General features: G+C 46.9%; 3 protein-coding genes across 6 annotated transcripts in view; 1 reads left to right on the forward strand and 2 right to left on the reverse strand.

Moving 5' to 3' along the window:
- Positions 1-1675, reverse strand: part of JPH2 (junctophilin 2) — a 30335-nt gene extending 28660 nt beyond the window's left edge. The window contains exon 1 of the mRNA XM_030503421.1: positions 1234-1675. Coding sequence (XP_030359281.1) covers positions 1234-1612 — 379 coding nt within the window. The 5' untranslated portion in view covers positions 1613-1675. The remainder of the gene's footprint in view (positions 1-1233) is intronic.
- A 3833-nt stretch (positions 1676-5508) lies between these two features.
- On the reverse strand, positions 5509-13150 carry OSER1 (oxidative stress responsive serine rich 1). 3 transcript variants are annotated; one of them, XM_030503248.1, is made up of 5 exons: positions 13023-13054; positions 11426-11541; positions 8935-9051; positions 7064-7177; positions 5509-6312 (listed from the first exon to the last, which is right to left on the reverse strand). In XM_030503248.1, exons 3-5 carry the CDS (start codon positions 9009-9011, stop codon positions 5625-5627), a joined length of 879 nt encoding a protein of 292 aa, XP_030359108.1. In that variant the 5' UTR covers positions 9012-9051; positions 11426-11541; positions 13023-13054; the 3' UTR covers positions 5509-5624. The 3 variants fall into 3 exon arrangements, with proteins under 3 accessions (XP_030359108.1, XP_030359109.1, XP_030359110.1); XM_030503249.1 differs by lacking the exon at positions 11426-11541 and having other exon boundaries at positions 13023-13150; XM_030503250.1 differs by lacking the exons at positions 11426-11541; positions 13023-13054 and adding an exon at positions 9961-10168.
- LOC115615283 (oxidative stress-responsive serine-rich protein 1-like) lies at positions 13136-17675 on the forward strand. Of its 2 annotated transcripts, none has more exons than XM_030503251.1 (4): positions 13136-13218; positions 13560-13680; positions 15272-15379; positions 16042-17675. In XM_030503251.1, exons 2-4 carry the CDS (start codon positions 13604-13606, stop codon positions 16724-16726), a joined length of 870 nt encoding a protein of 289 aa, XP_030359111.1. In that variant the 5' UTR covers positions 13136-13218; positions 13560-13603; the 3' UTR covers positions 16727-17675. The 2 variants fall into 2 exon arrangements, with proteins under 2 accessions (XP_030359111.1, XP_030359112.1); XM_030503252.1 differs by lacking the exon at positions 13136-13218 and adding an exon at positions 13276-13449.
- The last annotated feature ends 1448 nt before the right edge of the window (positions 17676-19123 follow it).

A 19123-nucleotide genomic window follows, 5' to 3' on the forward strand; every position in this document is an offset into this window, starting at 1 on the left:
GCACAGCTCAGTGTTTAACTGTGCCATGGGACAGAGGAGGGAGAAACTTTAAGGAGACTGAAGGGACGCATCAGTTCACATCTGTGCCTACAACCTCCAAGGGCACTAAGGAAAGGAGCCGACTTCAAGACTATATTCCCAGCCTTAAAGCTAGCCATGTACCTAGGCAACTCATTGAGAAATGTTTATGTAAAAGCATAAACCTGACAGCCAGTCATTTTTCTAATGTCTCTAAATCTGATGCTTTTCATTTTGAAGATTTATACCATGACTGTTATTTTTCTTGACAAACTAACTCTGTTGCCTCTCCTAAATAAATATAGATGCAATTCTGATCCATATTTTAAAGAGTATTTCTTTCAAATCACCCTCTCTATTTAGCTATCCTAAATATGGCAGCCTGGAACATTATAGTACTGAAGAGCTACAGAATTACTTGCACAGAGATTCTTGCAATGTTTCTAACCCCCAAATTGCCACTAATTGGAGAACACAATTAGACTGAGCATTTACGGAGCACAACAAATATCTGACTACGCGGTGCCTTTGTGTACTAGCAGGGGTTGAGAGCTTCCAAGTAATTGAAGGGATTTATTTTAGGGGAAGGCGTGTGACTACGTATTCTAAACAGCTCAGATGAACTCGACCGAAACTGTTAGGCGAAGCAGATGTCCAGGCAGCTTGTCAGAGGCATGCAAGCAGTGTTTAATGCATAGGCAAAGCGTGCTATGATGCCATGGATGGCTTCTATCCAATGTGAAAACATTCACAACTCGCTGCCCAGCGAGCAGGCGAATGGCTTGCAGCGGTCACGCACCAGAGAGGAGGTTCTGGTTTAGTTCAGTGATGAACTGCAAGAACCAGTCCCTGGGGAACCAGGAGTCACAGACTACACAAATCAACTCGGTTGGTGTCAACTATTGATACAGACACTTGAGAGCCACTCCCAAGGGAGGGATGGCGGGGGCAATGCTCCCACTGCTCCCTTCTTGTGTTTGCAGGCAGTGAGCTGTGCCTGACTGTGAACATCGGGGCACACACACACACAAGGTGATTATGCCCCAAGCCCTGAAGCACCCAAATGGCTCATTGTAGACCATTGTGCCTGCCTGGATCTCCCTAGTGGGGACAGGATCAGGTCACCCCTTCAGCAAGGACAATGTGCACCCTGCCATCGCGGGCTGGGTATGAGGCTGTTCATCACCCCCACAGCCTCTCCAGAGCCAGCCTTACCTCCATCAGCGTATGTTTCGGTGCCATAGCCATCCTGCAGGCCGTTATTCCAGGTACCTTCATACTTGGCTCCGCTGCTCATGCTCTGCCTCGCGCCGTACCGTCCCTTACAGCCATGGGTCCACTCTCCTCTGTAAACCCACCGTCCTTTGGTCTCGATTCCTAGGCCGTGCCTCTTGCCTTGGGACCAGTAGCCTTCATAGGTGTTGCCACTGGGCCACGTGTATATGCCCACCACCTCGAAGCCGTAGTTCCAGGAGCCCGAGTACTCGCCCTGGCCCTTGGGGCCGGTGCAGATGCCATGCCCGTGGGCTTTGCCCCCTTCCCAGCCCCCGCAATAGGCACCTCCATCATCGAAATCAAACCTGCCGCCGCTCATGGTGCCCTCGGGGCCGCTCCGCCGGGCAGCGCTCCGGGGCGGGAGGGCGGCTGCCGCATCCCCGACGAGCCGGGATGGGCACCGGGACCGGCCGCACGCCGCGGGGCCGGGGAACGGGAGGAAGGAGAAATTGGAGGGAGGGGAGAGGAGAGGGGCGGGCCGGGGCCGAGCCCCCCCCGGGAGGGACAGCCGAGGGGCAGCCGAGCCCGCCGGTACCTGCCCCGGCGCCGCGGCACGGGGCGAGCCCGGAGCCGAACCCTGCGGCGGAGGAGGGAGGGAAGGAGGGAAGGGGGGTCCCGAGCCCCGCGGCGGAGGTGGGGAGCGGGGTCCCGAGGCGGCCGCGCTCCCCGCCCCGGCCGCCGCCGCCCGCCCCGCTCCGCTCTCCTCCCCCGCCGGGAGAAAGGTCAGCGCTGCCCTAACAAGGCCATCGGATCCCAGGAGCTGCTCCCAAAAATAACCCCCCGGAGCCCGGCCTCCGCCTCGGGGCCCTTTTATGAAGGAGGGGAGAGACACATCCCCCCCGCCGCGGGCAGGGATCCAGGCGGAGAAGAGGCTGGGAAAGTAAATGTCTACTTAAAATAGAGCCTGGGAAGGGGCGCGTTGGTCCCGTCCCCTCCCGCCGCCCTCCCGGGCGCACCGGAGCGGAGGGAGCAGGCAGGGAGCTGCGCCCCGCTCCGCCGGACCCCCAGGAGGGGACCCCCGGGCAGAGCCAATGCAGCCCCCGGCGTTGGGGAGGCAGCGCCTTGGGGCGGGTTTGCTCACAGCGGTGCTCAAGTGGGCAATTACAACACGGAGCAAAAGCACAGCCCTCACCGGATTGCAGCGTCCGCCTTATTCACCCCGTCTGCTACTATTACCGGGAATTTCCAGAGCTGCTTTAGGGTAGCAACTTGCCAGTAATTCCCACTTCGCTCCCAAACAACAAACTTACCCAAAACCTCCTTCTGTTTAACAGCTGGTGGCGTGATTTAGTCTCATACGTTTGGAAAAGAAAGGTGAGACCATGCCCCTGGAACAGCTGCAGACACATTGAGAGTAGCGACAGCGCACCTTGCTTGTAATAATGCATGTCATCAAATACAGAGGGTAGGGGACAAGGAAGGAAACACCAGGTAACAGGCTAATCCGAGCTCTCCTCCTCCAGCCACGCCTGTCCCATCTCCTAAAGACATTGTCACAGCACAGCCACAAAGGGGTGGCCCTCCCCTGCTGAGCATCACATGCTGAGAAGCTGCAGGGTAAGACTGTGCTACCGGCAAGCTGTGCTCTGCCCATCGAGGTGAGCTGCCTGGTTCTGGAGCAAAGCTGCCACAGACACAGTGCATTTCAGACTCATGTAAGACAAGTTTTACACTTTGGACAACCTCCTTATTGGTGTTTCTAGGAAGAAGAGGTACAGAAACACACACACACACCCCCCTGCGGTATATAATTGTAAGAAAAGCCAAGTATGTGTATACAGCACATAAACTACAGAATACTGCAGGCACAGGGGAGAAGGAATTAGTTAGCTGCCCACTATGGAGCTGATTACAAAAGGCTTCACTTTTATTCAGCCCCAGGAAGGAACCATGAGGGACTCCAACACTACCCCGAAGTGCTGCTTGGCAGAACCAGCCCTCTAAAGCTTTCTGGTTTAAAAAAGTCAGATTTTGAAATCGGCTCAAGTTGGACTTTCTTAAGCTAAGCTTTTAGACTCCTCAGCCAAGCTTTGCAGGTTCTTGCTGCACAATTAAAGGCTGGAAATTCACATTTTCTCAAAGCAAAACTGGAGGTTTTTGGTTTGTGGTTTCTGGGTAGAGCAAAGCATCTTAAAACACCTTGTAGTAACAGGAGGGAAAGTGTTAAGGCAGCAGTTGCAGCTATCTGTGGTCTTTTATTCCACAGTGTTCCAGCACTTACCAGACCAAAGATGTTGTAACTGCTCAAAGAGGATGCCAAGTTCAGGACCACATAAATATTTACTCAGCAACTTTTCCTAATCCCATAGCACAGTTGTGAACCGACAGTACACTTAGTTTAAATGTTAGTAACCTATGCAGATGTTGGCAGTTAAAGAGCCTTTGTTGACCACTGACACACCCAAACTTCAGACAGCACCAACATTGTGTGTGTGCGTTAAGGCACCAGCCAGAGCTTCAGATTTCTTCATTTTGGCAGGAAAACTCACATTCTCTCCCAAAGGCTGAGGCTGTGGAGCTCGCAGCACCCAGCCAGGGCACAGCACCCAGCCGGGGGGACCTCTAGTGGCCCAGCACTCCTGTCCTCCCTTCCCAGTCCACATCTTTCTACTCTATTTTTTCACATTACCTCTCAGATTTCAATCCACTTTTCTGCAACGTGGTACTGAGCACTTGATGTCTCAATCCCAAATCCTGCAGGTATCAGGCTGTGGTGACTGATGAAAGCAATGGTAAAAAGCAACGTGGTCTTGAAAGGTGTTCTCAGCCCCACAGCAGTGCTGTGGCTGCTGCCTGCAGGCATTTGGGAAGAGTAAAGAATTATTACTAAAGAAGTATGGTCACTTTGCAGCCCATAATTACCAAACAGCTGCCCTGAATTCAGAACATGGGCAGCAGAAATACAGCTATTTAAGAAGATGGAAATGGAAGGGAGGTGTGGGACCCAAGAATGGAGGTGTGGGACCCAAGACTCTGCAAGGGGTAGATTGAAACTTGAGAACTGGCAAAACCCCATAAATTCGCATGGTCACTTGCTCTAAGACACTGCCACAGAAAAGATAAAAACCCCCAAGAGTAACACTGAAAGATTTCACAGGGAAATATTTGTCTCCATTTCCTCCCCAGACCTTATGGGTCAGAAAGGTTCAGGTACTGAAGTAGTAAAGACAAACTTAACTCATCTCTCCCTCAGCAAACCGTATTGTTTGATGGGATGCTCCTTCATTACACATGCATTTATAAAAGACAGACTGTGCTGATGCACACAAAGCACGTGAGCTGCTGTTTCTGAAGCAAGATTCATTGTGCAGCTGACAACTGTTCACTCAAGTCTACAGGTCTTAATACTTGAAGGGTTATAGAGCAGACTGAACAAAGCTATAAAATAAACCCCGAACCCACCAGAGTGCACATGAATTAAGACCACTGTAGCCAGCAAATGCTGTTTCAACCTTCATAAACCCCACACTGAACAGAATGTATCATCTTCTTTTTCCCTTGGTTAACTGAAGCAGCAATCCCCCTGAAGAATTTGGGTATTTCTCCTGCTGCAGACATGCCTGAGGCCTGTTGGATGTTCAATAAAAACTTACACTCACTTTACATTTTCCACTAAACCACTAACCAACACTGCAGAGATCAGAATAACCTCTTCAAACACCTTGCTTAGATCATTCGAGTTTCTTTGCTCCTCAGGCATTCTAGCAAGCAAATGTTATGTTAATCTTATCTGACTGCATTAACATTACCAAAGATAGGGAAGGAGGGTGTCTGTTCAGTCCATCAGAAATAAAGCCTCTTCAGGCACAAAGAAATACAATGCTTCCACCCCAAAACATGACTCTGTCTCTTCAATTTGCCCAGAGTGGTAATAGCACCGAGAAGAGGACAGGGGATGGTCACACTTTCCTTCATGAAATAAAATCAGAGGCAAAGTGTCCAAAACCACAAGCACGTTACAACCTGAGGTCACAGCAATCGCACTCAGACTCCTCACAGTAAGAGCTCTAATCACCAAGCAACCCAGAGGCTCCTCTCCTCCAACAAACCAAAACCAGAGAATTTTGAAGACAAAGTAGAATTTCCCCAAGTGTTAGGTCTCTTAAGTATAGGCAGGTACACTCTAAACACATTCACTGTTTACTTCGTTATCTATTCCAAGCTTAAATTATAATGCTTAAGCTAAACTGCCCAGTTTAAATAATGAACATTAGATAAGATACAGAGAAGTGTTTTTATTGCAAGCACAGTGAGCAGAGAGTAGGTTGCATCTCACATGAGTGTGACTGAGGGCAGATTCAAACCATACACCCCTTCAGTGCTCACTGCTGTCAGGTGTACATCATTTCTGCCATGTGAGACATTTTCTTTGGGATATACAAGTAATATTCCATGTATCCCGAAAGATCTTCAATAGTCACATCATCCACAAAGGCCCTGGCTTGCTCAGAGCAAGAGCGTGGAGAGCTTGAGGGAGTTCTTGATGGCAAAGACTGGGAGTGATCCTCAGAAACTGTTCTTCTATCAGGTGCCAACGGGAGGGTGTTCTGCAAGCCAGAGAATTTGTACACTTCCATATCTTGCCATCGTTTACACTGACAGGCTTTATCTGCACAGGCACACGGCTTATTCGTGTTCAGCTTTGACATAGACTGAAAGTCAGAAAGCTCCGTAGTCTTTAGGCTTGCTTTAGAGTCTAGAGAAGCTGGAGGGTTCTCCTGTCTGTTCTTTGACACCGACTGTGTAGCAGAAGCTTCCAAAGACTCAACATCAGCTCCCTTATGGCCAACATCAGGAGCAACACTGCATCGTTCATGTGCACAAGCTTCCTTTGGGACTGGCATCCCAAAGCCACTGCTGTCGTCCTGGACATCAATCTGGCTCTTATGTACTAGCTGGCTGCATGCAGAATGTGACTTTGTGCTGCAATGGATAAACTTTGGAGGATGAAGAATTGGAGACTTGGAACGCCTGCGACGCTGGGTTCTCACAACTCCTCTTGAAGGCTTCTTCATAGACCTGCCAGGGAAACATACAAAAGGGAGTGAAGATTCACTAAAAGACTTATTGCTGGATTATGAATAACACTGGGCAAAACCTCTACTGCATTTATATTGCTTGCAAGAGCTTTAAGCTCAGAGTATCTGCTTAGGGTATTCTGCTATCTTGGAACTTGACTTTATTCCAGCCAAGCAGCTGTGTAAAATATAAAAGGAACACCTGAGAAATTAAATCCCAAGTGCATGCTTTTAAGGTTAGAAAATGAGTAAAGCATGTGAGACATGACAAAATTTCTTAGAGAAGGACAAAGCGTGAGAAGACATCACAAAACTAATGAATCAAGGGCAAAGGGTTGTTTTGTTCCAGTAGGAGATGAGCAAGAAGTTCTGTGTAGACACCCTAGAAACCAATTCTTTATTTTAATCTAGTTTCCAAGGCAGTGACAGCTTCTGCAATGTCAAACAACGACTGAAAGAGTTGCATTCATGATTGTCTGATTCAAAAACAGCAGTTCACGTTTATATTAAGACACATCTATAATGTTTAGCAACCTATAGATAAACAGCATTTCCTTTCACTTCACATACTTGTAAATACGAACAGTAGTCGCATATGAACACAAAAAGGTGGTGTATTTTAAACAGTCCTTTAATAAAGAAAACTTGGGTCCCCTGTTTAGGAGTGTAGTTACTAGAAACCTTGCCTATTTAAAATTCCCTTTCAATGCAGTATCATTTGAAGTAGTCTGATATTCCCAAGCTTCTCTTACCCATGCCAGGTTTCCTTAGAAGTACACACGCTCTTAGGTTTGGTTTCATCTGCCACTGTTCTAACTAGTGCTCTTGGACTTGTCCCTTCACCCACAGAGAGAGAAGCAGTAGATCTGTGAAAGACATACTGGTTAGCATTATGAATATGAAACAAATATGAAACTTCTTTCCCAGAAAAGATTGCTCCAAATCATTTACAATATGTCTTAAAAGACCTGCCCACAAAGATGACCCAGATCAGAAGAAAAAGTGTTTACACTTCCTATCTCAAAAGTTTGTATAACAGACTCTTTCACCAAACATGATGCCACTCAGCAACTAGCCTGCAAATCCCAACTCCACTTGTCAAGGACAAAGCACACACAATGGCTCAGTTTCAGTTTCCCGGGAGAGGGGAGGGGAAAAACACCATCACTGAAGAAACATGTCTCTCTTTCCAGAGACAAATAAGCCATTCTTTCCTAAAAATAAATGTTCTTTGGACATAAATAGACTTTGTTTAACTGAAGAACACTTAAGTCTCTGTCTAAAAAAGCATAAGCTAAAACTTCATGCTTCAATCACTTAAGCAACAGATTTTGTGTCAGATCTTCAGCTTCTATTCAAGCCAGGGACCTTAGAAGATTTACTAATTTTTTTGGTGCTATAAATTCATCCCATTTTCTAGGAGCTGTAATAATCCCAAGAACAGTTTTTTCCAAGTTGCAACTTCACATACTACACTAGAATTCACAAGGAAATTATTTAGCAAATCCTGTATTCAATTACTTTGTAAGCAGGGGAGATTCTCTGAAACGTGAAAATAAGACCCCATACTCTGATCTTGGATAGGGTTAACGGAGTCCAAACTATTAGTCAAACATCAGGTATTTTCCATTTAAAGGACAACGAACACAGAGCAGGAAACTGAAGGCCAGCAGTAAAAACTCCAAAGTAATTAAGTATGCCTGACCTGAGGTGTGGGACTAGAGATACTGAAGAAATGAGAGGCATTTGTGTGGTTATAATTTCTAATGAGTTTAATTACTTAAATGAAAGATAGCTTTAGAAGCCCATCTACTCACAGTCTAAGTTCTATGGTAATTCCAGCTACTACCTTGATATTTACATACTACCTCACCTACACTTACTGGCATAACTGTATTACTGACAACAGCTTAATGAAACACAGGACTGTACAAGTAATGTGTAATGCTGCACATCTGTCAGCAGCAAAAACATTACATAGCAGTCTTGTGGTTTTTACTTGCAGATAAAAATGGTCATCATCAAGAGAAGACATGTGCTGCTTGTGTTCTGCTACCTGGGACACGAAGGGTAAGTGCCACATGTTGGATCTCCCACAAAACATGACAACACAAAAAGCATTCTTTCCCATTTAGTGATTTTGGTTATAAATAGGAAATTTGTAAGTGACAGCAATGAAAATAGTTTGTGTGGGAATCATGCACTGAATGACTTACACTCTCCTTTACTAACATTTCTCTCCTGGGAAAAGATGGGAGTTTATTCCCATGACAGGCTTTCAGAGCCGTAACAACATGCTAACTTCAGCAGTAGAGTTCTAGTGCTACAGACACAACCTCTGGCAGCCAGATTCATGCCAAAATGCATTTCAAGCATGCTGCCAGCTACTGACAATCATAAGGTTTGTTTCAAGCCTGTTGGAAGCTAACAGGGATCAAACAAATTTCCGTTCCTTGAGAAGGGCAGGCTACAGCTAGTGAATTTATTTCAGTTTAACTAGAATGAAGGCTTTCAGCACCTAAACCTTTGCAACTACCTCATTCCTTCAAATTTTAACAGCAAGTGTTCCCTTTGAGTCCATCTGTAATACTTTAACTCTGTACCTCCCTGTGGTGTTACTTACCCAGCTGTGTCAACTCTCAGCTTTTTGAATGCTGTCTGCAGGCTTTCCTCTTCTCCATCCTTAGCTTCCGTTTTCATTATTGGGATGGCCAGAAGATGTCAGAGTTACCATGTACTGCTACAAGCAGAAAAAAAGGCACATGAAAATAAGAACCAACACATTGTTAAAAACATTAGTTGCCCAGCAGCACCATAATACATGAAAATAAACTCGAAATAGCACGCTGAGCACATAAAGCTGAGGTCATTCTAGCTGAACATTTTTGAAAGTTGATTCAGAACAAGTTTATGATACCCAAGAACAGAACAATCAGTCTCTTGTACAACTGCACAGGTGAATTAGCAATTTAAAGTTAAATTTGGTGTCAGTAGCATCTTGTCCCTCCATTACAGTCCAGACTCTTCTATTAATCTTCCAGTGTTACCAAAATAATTCCAGAAGAGGTGAAAGGCAGAAGGAACACCACTGTTAGAAACAGTCAACTTTCTACAGCTGCTATTTCCAGCTTTGGGACTTGATGTTACATATATTAAAAACCCCAAACCAACAGATTTTACTTAAAACAAGATAAAAATTAAACAAAATATATTGATCTTATGTCTAGATCCCAGCAAGGGCTACACAACCCTATCAGAACATGGCATTGTGATTGCAAATAGCCATTAAAATTTTCTGATACCAGCTCTTGAACAAGTAAAAATGCCAATAAGGCACAAACAGCAAAGAATGAGCCTTGTTTTAAATAAAAAAATGAACTGACAAAAACTGGCTGATGTTTCTTTTTTTTAATCTACCCTTGCCATCATTTAATCTAGGAATCTCAAACTGTTCTAAATTGGATGCTCCTCATTGCCTTACAGTTCTGCAATCCTACAGTTCTGCACATGCTACACCAGCCACGCTTCAGATGAAAAAGCACTCAATAATGGTTTGCTTCCTTTGTTTTTGCTGAGCAGAAACCACTGACAACAACAAGCCTCAGTTCTAGTCCAAACTACCTCAAGCTCAGTACCTGTTGAAGTTTACCTGGCTGATTAACCTGCTTTTGGACTTGACTACTTCTGGAAAAACAGGGCCATTTGGGGTGAGTGCCATTACTGCAAGAGCCTTTGGCCACACTCTCTGGGTTGTGACAAGATCAGCTCCTCTCTATTATTAAATTGCAAGGTTGTCGCACTTGACAACATTCTACAATGAGACTGGTTTTGCAGACAAGGGGAGAGCAGTGGATGTTTTCTACCTGGACTTCAGTAACGCTTTCGTTCTCCCACAAGACCCTCATAGAGGAGGTGATGATAAACCACCACTGGATGATTAGTCAGTGAGGCAGACTGAAAGAGAGGCCCAACAATTGGGCCCAAAGAGTGGCGATCATTGGCATAAAGTCTAGTTGGAGGTCAGCAACTAGCAGTGTACCCCAGGGTACAGTGTCCAGTGCTGTTCATCATCTTCATTAGTGATCTGGATGATGTGGCAGAGTGTTCCTTCAACAAGTTTGCTGATGACACCAAACTGGGATGGGTGGCTAAGGGACCATGACAGGCTGGAGAAAGAGGCCAACAGGAACCTCATGAACTTCAATGAGGGGAAATGCAAAGCCCTGCTCCTGCAGAGGAACAAACCCACGTGCCAGTACAGCTTTGCAGAAAAGGCCCTCGGGGTCCTGGCACACATCAGGATGGACAGGAGCCAGCAACGCGTCTTTGTGGCAAAGGGACTAACGGTATCCTGAGGCCAAGGGAGCTGATCCTTCCCTCTCTTCAGCACTGGTGAGATCATAGCTGGAGCACTGCGCCCAGTGCTGGGCTCCCTGCTACAGGAGACACTGACATGCTGGAAAGAAACCAGCGAACAGACACTAAGATGATGAAGGGACTGGAGCATCTCTCCTGCGACGAAAGGCTGAGAGAGCTGGGACTGTTCAGCCAAGAAAAGACTCAGGAGGGATCTCATCAACATATATAAATACCAGAAAAGTAGGTACAAAGAGGACAGAGCTCAGCTTTTCTCAGTGGTGCCCAGTGACAGAACCAGAGTGCCCGGGCACACAGTAGAACGCAAGAGGTGCTGCTGTCTGAGCATAAGGGAACACTTCTTTGCCATGAGGGTGACAGCATGGCACAGGCAGCCCGGGGAGGCTATGGAGCCTCCCTCCTTAGGGATACTCAAAAGCTACTTGCACATGGTGCAGGGCAAACAGCTCGGGGTGGCCCTCCTGGAGCAGGGGGGGTTGGGTCTCCAGGGATCCCTTCTGTGATTCTGTATCTTCTTGATGCTCTAAGAATCCCTTACAAAAGTAACCACTCAAACCCAGGAAATGATAACAGCTCCTGTAACAACACACATACACAGAGCACTAACTCTGCTTACTAATACAGCAACAATGCCTACATTAGTGCTACTTTTAGCAACAAAGCACCAGCTTTTCTATAGCATGAGAAGGTGTCTGTGAAGAGAGAGGAACATGAACCTCTGCAGCTCAGTTACTTATGCAGCTACCGAGTGGTCATTTCTGCTCCCTCACAACCTCATTCCAGCTGGAGGTGGCAGCTCTCCCCACTGTTGTTCCAGCTGTGATTTCATCTGGACACCTGGTATTGCAGACAGCTATTACAAGGCCAATGTATCATAACAACGTCAAGGAACAGGCTGTCCAGTGAGTCAGACAGCAAGTAAACATGAGAGGAGGAAGCCAACGCAGAAATTGACATGATGCTCATTTGAGCAAGTTATTACTTCATGTACTCATAATTAGATACTACTGCTTGGGTGAAACACATGGTCCCTCCTTCAGTAAGATTTCTCCTTCACCCAAAAAGAAAATTCTTTAAAATAAATCAGCCTACAGCTTTTTAAATTTTAACACCAAACCCCTGTATTAGATAAGCTCAGCAAGAAGAGAAAAAAAGCTTTCAAATCACAGAATCATAGAATAGTTAGGGTTGGAAAAGACCTTAAGATCATCTAGTTCCAACCCCTCTGCCATGGGCAGGGACACCTCGTACTAAAGCATGTCACCCAAGACTCTGTCCAACCTGGCCTTGAACACTGCCACAGATGGAGCATTCACAACTTCTGTGGGCAACCCATTCCAGTGCCTCACCACCCTCACAGTAAAGAACTTCTTCCTTATATCTAATCTAAACTTCCCCTGTTTAAGTTTGGACCCGTTACCCCTTGTCCTACCACTACAATCCCTATTGAAGAGTCCCTCCCCAGCATCCTTATAGGCCCCCTTCTGATACCGGAAGGCTGCTCTGAGGTCTCCACGCTCCTTCTCTTCTCCAGGCTGAACAGCCCCAACTTCCTCAGCCTGTCCTCATATGGGAGGTGCTCCAACTCCCTTATCATCCTCGTGGCCCTCCTTTGGACTTGCTCCAACAGCTCCAAGTCCTTTTTATGTTGAGGACACCAGAACTGTGCACAATACTCTAAGTGAGGTCTCACAAGAGCGGAGTAGAGGGGCAGGATCACCTCCTTCGACCTGCTGGCCACTGTACATTACTCAAAACACACTACCAATTTTACGCTAAATATTTTATGCCACCCTTCATCACTGACACAGTACCCAGAGTTTAATGTTGTGTCAAAAAACACACCGAGACTTCTGCTCTTTATACCCTAGGAAAATACACAACTTCCCCTTCCCATTCCATGTCCAGCTCTCCCCCAGCAACACACAACCTTTAGCCCGGCGCGCTGTAAGACACCCAGCACCACTCACGAACTCACAACGCCCAAGCGCAGCCGTTCGGTTAAAGGCGGGCAGGGCCGGGGACCGGCAGCTCCGGGCAGCACCCGGGCAGCGGCACAAGCGCAGCGGCGGTTCCCCGCCCGCCCGGCGCCTCACAGGCTCCCACACCCGCCCGCACTCGCGGAGCCCCCGGCCCAGCTCCTGTCTCCCCAACCCCGAGGCGGAGCCCAACGGACAGCGCGGCCCGGGCGCGGAGCGAGGCCGAGCCGGCGGCGGGGGAGGTGACTCAGCACAACCCCCGCGCCCCGCCGGGGCTCCCCCGGAGCTCTCCTCCCCCCCGCGAAGGCACCGCCGGCAGCTCCGCAGACCCGCGGCCGGCGCCGCCCGCACTCACCGCGCCCGCCCGAGGGCCCGGCCCGGCCGCGCCAGACCCGCCCCGCGCCGGAAGCGACGGCGGCCGGGCAGGGCCGGGGCAACCGAGACCGCGGCGGGAGGAGGGCGGGAGCGCGCGTGCGCGTGACCGCGGGGCGGTGACTTCACTTCCTGTTGTGCTCCGTTCCCCCCCCACTCCCCTATCCCGTGAGGCGGTGGTGAGTGGCGCCGCCGGGTCCTGGTGCCCCACCCCTGCAGCCGGGGGGCAGCGGCGCCGGGGACGCCCCGGGGAGCTGCCGGAGCGGTGACGGGGCGCGGGTGGCGTGAGGCCGCGGCACCCACGGGGGCTTCAGGGCCCTCCGGTGGGCAGGGAGGGTGCGGCGGCAGCGCGGGGCTGTGTCGGGTGCGGCGCCCGCCCGTTGTTGGGCGCTGTTGTCAGCGCGGAGCTGGTGAGGCGCAGCGGGCTGGTCGGGAGGCAGCGAGGTTGCGTGCACCCCCGGGGCTGGGCAGACCGTGTGTGTCCGGACCTCGGCACCCAGCCCCAACTCATGTGTTTCAGTGTGTGCTGTATGGAACGGCTGGCTGCGCGCTGAGAGCCCATCCATGGACTTGGAAGCTAAAGATGAAGAGGAAGAGAGTCTGCAAACGGCTTTCAAAAAGCTGAGAGTGGATGCGGCGGGGTGAGTGAAAGCACCGTGTCGCGTGTCAGCGTCTTTTGTATTTGGCTTCTAGTGTTTTGCATCGCAAAACAAATGTCGTTTGGCAGAAGGTTCCTTACTCTCCCAGAGGAGACTACTGCATTCATGCTTCAGATGGAATGCAGTCATTGCAATTATTAGGCAAAGCAGTACTTTATTACTGGCTAATTTTAACATGATAGCTAACTGAAATTACACAATGACTGCGTAAAATGACTTGCCCAAAGCAGTAAACCCACTCCTAACTGTTGTGGCAGCCATAGTGATATAGAAGTTGTTTGGCCACAGGTGTCTTCAGCCGCGTTATCAGCCTCTACTATAGTGGGTGAAGATTTGCTTGGGGAGCATCCACAGGACAGCACAGGACTTCAGGGTGTGCTGGGGAGCCCAGTCCCACTGGAAATCATCAGGCTAAATATGAGCACTGACCGCTTACGATTTCAGGGGATTTTGTAGAGTCAATCATCTACAAACTTTCTTATACTAAAAAGCTATTCTGTGACACACCAGTTATACTGATAATACGGAGTACAAGTATCTTCCTTAAAAGTAGGAGTTAATAAAACTATGCAGTCTAACATTTTGTGGGATAGTTCACTTGAAGTCTTTTGGGAATTCACAAAGAAAGCTTTGTATCGATAATTTATGTTACCTTGTGAATTCATCTTCACAGACATCAGTACTGCAAACTCATGACTTCCTCTGCATGCTAAAGTACATTTTGCTTTGCTACTCATTTCTTCTACTTCAGGAGGTCTTCTGTTAAATGTGGGGAAAAAACAGCTGTGCTCTAACAAGGAACTACTTATTAAGCATACCACTTTTGATGTACTACCAGTGACAGACTGTGTGGAATTCTGGTTGATTCCTGATGACATCTTCTTAGGCATAAGAAGATCTTGTTTTGCAGGCATGTGTTTTGACCAGCTCAAGTCTTGTAACTAATCTCTTAAGATCAACTTTGGGCAGAGTACTTGGGCTCTTCTGCTAGAATTTCAGCTTTATTTCTTATGATTTCCCATCCCATGTTCCAAATCACAATACAGCATCGTAAATGCAGATTCGTGTGCTGAGGCATTTAGGTTGTCTGGACCTCCTGAGCATGTTTATCTGGGAAATTTAATGAGAAATAAATTGGTAATCTGTTCTGTCTGTTGTACCTTATCCATTTCTCCACTGACTCCTCCTCAGGCTGCTGCTATGGGTTCCCAGCTTTGCATTTTAGATGAGTAGGAATCTATCTTTAACAACTATTGTTGGACAAGAACATTTGGAACCTGAGTTTACATTCCTTTAATGTGTCATTTTGGTACAAATAGGGCATGACATCAGCCTCTGGGCGTTTTGGCCTCCTGTCATTTCATCTCACCTATCTTTAGACACTTCACTGAGGTCAGTATAGTAAGAGTGGTTAGAGAAATCTGTAATATCCCGTTTCTAACCAACAAGGGGAAGCCAAGGCTCCAAACTGCAAATGTCTTAGCAAAGCATCTAAAGTGAATAGGCTGAATCTAGTCCTCCAAAGTGTCGTGTTCAGGCATTACTATAACGTGGCATTCCCCTTTTTACACAGATGTATTGCAGCTCTGTCTGTGGGTGACGGGACGATGCTGAGAACACCAAGAGCAGCTGTGGATGGAGCCAAGCAACAGACTGTCTGCTCAAAGGAAGTGTGGCACGGGTAAAACACCTTTCAATGCGCCATGCTTGTGTTTCTGGTTTGAGACATTTAACACTTGAATACTGTTTCCAGTGCATGTTGTTGTTAATTAGTTGCTTCAACAGATCTCTCCTTTCATTACAAAACTTTACCATAACTGTTTGATATGGTGTTTTTTAAGATGATTTCAACAAAGACTTTAAAAAACAATATTACCTCTTAGAGAGGGTACCTAAAACTTTCTTGTCCACTGATTTCCTCAGAAGTCCTTTTGTTCAAGCCTTATGCCTTTGCAACCTCCTCTCACCTCTTTCTTGGGTTATTTTATTTCTGTACTGAAGAACCTGGATATTCAGGATTCTGCCAGCAGCTCCAATGGATATCCAGGTTCTGCACTACAATTCAGTTGGGATGACAGAGTATCATTTGCTTAACAGAAAAGATTTGTGGGGGAAGTACCTTTAAATAAGGGCTCTTTGTATGTGTCTTCTTTGGGGGAGCTCAGATTTCTTCAGCCTTCTCCGCTGTTCCTGTCAGAGACGATGGGTGACCAGTCACCTGAGATTTCTAAGCAGAAAAGGAAAAAAACATATTCTAATACATTTTTAGCCACAGTTTGGAGCTTATTGAGCTAGGTGTAGAGTCTGGAGTTACCAACTTGCTCGCCTGTTACCACCCTGCAGGTGTGTGAGAAAGCCTTCCAGAGGATCAGCCAGAGTTCCGCGTCGCAGGCGCTCCAAGTCTCCCGTCCTGCATCCTCCCAAGTTCACTTATTGCAATACGAAAGCCAACAACCAGCTGAAACACAAAACCCAAGCAGACATGTCGAAGGGTGGCATCAGCTCAGACATTTTTGTCCCAGCAGAACACGGTACGAAGGACAGGCACGATTCTCACTTTGAGGCCAGTGATGACAAAACTGAACCTTTGGAAGCTTTCACCGCTGAAGAGCCTTTGGAGAAGTCAAGAGAGAATTGTCCTACTCTCTCCTCATCCTTTGAGACTAGCTTGCATTCTAGCCAAACCTCAGATTTCCAGTCCTTATCCATGCTTAGCAATGGCAAGCAGTGCCCTTGTACGGACAAGAAATGCCAGTGCAAACAGTGGCGAACCATGGAAGTGTACTCCTTCTCTGGCTTACGGAGCGTCCTGTCGGAGTGCGAGAAGGCAGTCCTAGGAGTCCACAGCCAGTCTCTTCAGAATAGATCCCCTTGTGGGACAGCCTCATCAAGTTCTCCTAGGTCTTGTTCTGAGCAAGCTCGAGCCTTTGTGGATGACGTGACTATTGAAGATCTCTCGGGATACATGGAATTCTACTTATATATTCCCAAGAAGATGTCTCATATGGCAGAAATGATGTATACTTGACTGAAAGCAATAGAGAATCCTGAGGCAGTCTGTGATAATGGTTGGGTTAAATGCCTTGTCAGTGCCATGTTTTCACTGTTGTGTGTTTGATCAGATATTTCTTTGCCTCATACAGTTTAGTTTTCTAATAAAATGAAAAATGGAATATAGTTTCTGAGCTTAGTTCTAAAAAGAATGCACTAAAGTCTGAATACATTAACAAAAGCACTGTAGATCAAATGACTCCCCTTGGTTTTGGGTTTGTGCTGTGGATATGCAAGCTCTGTATTGCTGTTTTCACTATGGTTTTTGAGGGGAAGAAGAAAAGGCCTTTTTTTTTTTTTCCTGAAATTTTGCAGTGTTTGGAAGGTTCATTTTGCTGTGTCCCAGTACTGAAGAGTAATGTTTCATAGCTACAGCTCTATCCTCATCCTGCTCTAGGGAGAAGAGTGAGAAGGCATTCAGTATTTTGGATAGGATGAATCTCCTTTCCTTAAACACTACCTGGCTCGTTTTTAGTTGGATCCCATTGTGAATTCCTCCTCCCAAATGTGTTGGGAGGTCCATAATGTGCGGGTGTGTGCTTGGACCCTTCCATAATTTAACTAGCTCACTCTTAAGCAGTTCTATTTTTCTGCAGATAAGCGAAGCTCTTAGAAGCAAGAATATATTTTGTTATTTGTGCTTTACAGATGGAATAATTTAGGGGGGAGTGAAGCAGGTTTTTTTGGGCCATGCCGTCTCAGAAGTGGAGATGGTGGAGCCATCCAGAGATTGCTTCTGAGGATATTTGATACACAAAGCAGTGTGGAGAGGGGATAAAGAAGTGTGTATCATACAGGCTTTGTGGTGTAGAGCTGTAACATTCCTTCTGGTTGAAAATACTGAAATAAAACATTTTGTTGCTGAGACTTGCATTAATAAATGTTTGTCAAAACCCAGCAAATTAAAGACTGAATAATTTGACTTACTTACACTCATCTCTCCTCAAGACCTCTTGAGAAAAACAACCCACCCTAAAGTGTGCTTTCGGTGCCAGCTGTATACATGTGATAAACAACTGTGTTTGAATAGGTTGGATAGAACAGTGCAATTTTTACTTATATGCTTAAAACAGTGGTCAGCAAGCCAAGGAGTCACAAGCAGTTGTACAAAAAATAGATTCGAAGAGATGTAGACAGTTGGCCTTGTGTCCTGTGCTAGAGAAGTCTTGGACATTCTAGTTGGTAATTGCTGTCTGTAGATTTTACTCTACTCATCCCTAAAATTTACACTACGAATCCAGGAAGCTCAGATTTAAAGTTCAAATAAATCCAAGTAAGTTAACATAAGAATACAACTAAAGCTGTTGTTTTGTTCCCAAGTGTCATGCAGTTACTGAGCACGCAATATTTGCTCACACTCTCAAATTAAATTTAGCTGATTTCTAAATTTTCTTGCGTTAGTACTTCACTGTCTCCTTCACCTGCCTCTTCCAGCACTGTTCTGCGCACCCACACACACAGAGTTCTGGTTTTCTTTGCTTTCCCTTCTTTCTGCCTACAGAAATTCTGGTATAATACATACTTTCCTTCTAAATGTAAATATTTAGTACTTGTTATCTTTGCTGCTGCTGTTTTTCAGAGGCTATTTCTGCTTCAGCAGTGTCTTCTGCTTGTGTTTCTGGTTTGGTTTTTGTGCCCTTTTAAAGTCGTTTGAAGGTATTGTTGCTAGAAGCAATCTTTCTCCCTTTTAGGCTAACACCCTGCCTCTTGGTGAGCCTTTTTGTGGAATCTGTGCCTCTGAAGCTGATCTTTAACATGCACAAATACAGCTATTGACACCCAGTGTTGGATGTCCCTGCTCCCCCCTGCAGCCAGAGCCTGCGAAGGGGCACAGCCAGGCTCTTCCCCGGCAATGTCTCAGCATTGCCTCAGTGCTGCTATTTCTGCTGTGGAGCATAATCCTGCTTCTCTTTACCAAATTATGTCCAAACCCCTGGAAGCATCTAAACCTTCAAGCTGCTGTTACATAGAACTAGTAGCAATCAACGCTGCTGGAAAGGCACAAAGTTGGACACCATGCAGCAGACCTGCTTGTCCAGGGAGAGTGGTGGAACTGGGGGAAATCACAGAAGTTAGACTAGTCCAAGATAGACCCTGAAGTTTGGGGCTGAGAAGTGAATTCAGGCTGCCAGAAGGCCGGATGGGAGGGCACATTTCTGTAGGGTCCTGTGCAGGACAGTAGTAACCAGTAGGGAGGGGGGAAGGAAAGTGGGGGAAAAGAAAAGGTAATGCAGTGGGTTTGTATTCTGCCTGAATTACCATTTGTGCTAGTGTATAAGCAGCTCTAGTGCTGCCTGCAGCAGAGGAAGAGCAGATACTTTGGGTTCTTGACTGCAAGCATCAGGCTTGCAGCAAACATACTGAAATACTGCTG

The sequence above is a fragment of the Strigops habroptila genome, chromosome 13 (genome assembly GCF_004027225.2).
Source record: "Strigops habroptila isolate Jane chromosome 13, bStrHab1.2.pri, whole genome shotgun sequence".
In the NCBI taxonomy this organism is placed as follows: Eukaryota; Metazoa; Chordata; class Aves; order Psittaciformes; family Psittacidae; genus Strigops; species Strigops habroptila.

What these genes read in the sequence shown, in the direction of transcription:
- OSER1 (XM_030503249.1), bottom strand. Translation starts at nt 9,011, where the DNA reads ATGAAAACGGAAGCTAAGGATGGAGAAGAGGAAAGCCTGCAGACAGCA. An exon ending in CTGAGAGTTGACACAGCTGG is followed by an intron (nt 7,178 to 8,934) that starts GTAAGTAACACC and finishes TGTCTTTCACAG; the next exon opens with ATCTACTGCTTCTCTCTCTG. An exon ending in TCTAAGGAAACCTGGCATGG is followed by an intron (nt 6,313 to 7,063) that starts GTAAGAGAAGCT and finishes TTTCCCTGGCAG; the next exon opens with GTCTATGAAGAAGCCTTCAA.
- LOC115615283 (XM_030503251.1), top strand. Translation starts at nt 13,604, where the DNA reads ATGGACTTGGAAGCTAAAGATGAAGAGGAAGAGAGTCTGCAAACGGCT. An exon ending in CTGAGAGTGGATGCGGCGGG is followed by an intron (nt 13,681 to 15,271) that starts GTGAGTGAAAGC and finishes CTTTTTACACAG; the next exon opens with ATGTATTGCAGCTCTGTCTG. An exon ending in TCAAAGGAAGTGTGGCACGG is followed by an intron (nt 15,380 to 16,041) that starts GTAAAACACCTT and finishes ACCACCCTGCAG; the next exon opens with GTGTGTGAGAAAGCCTTCCA.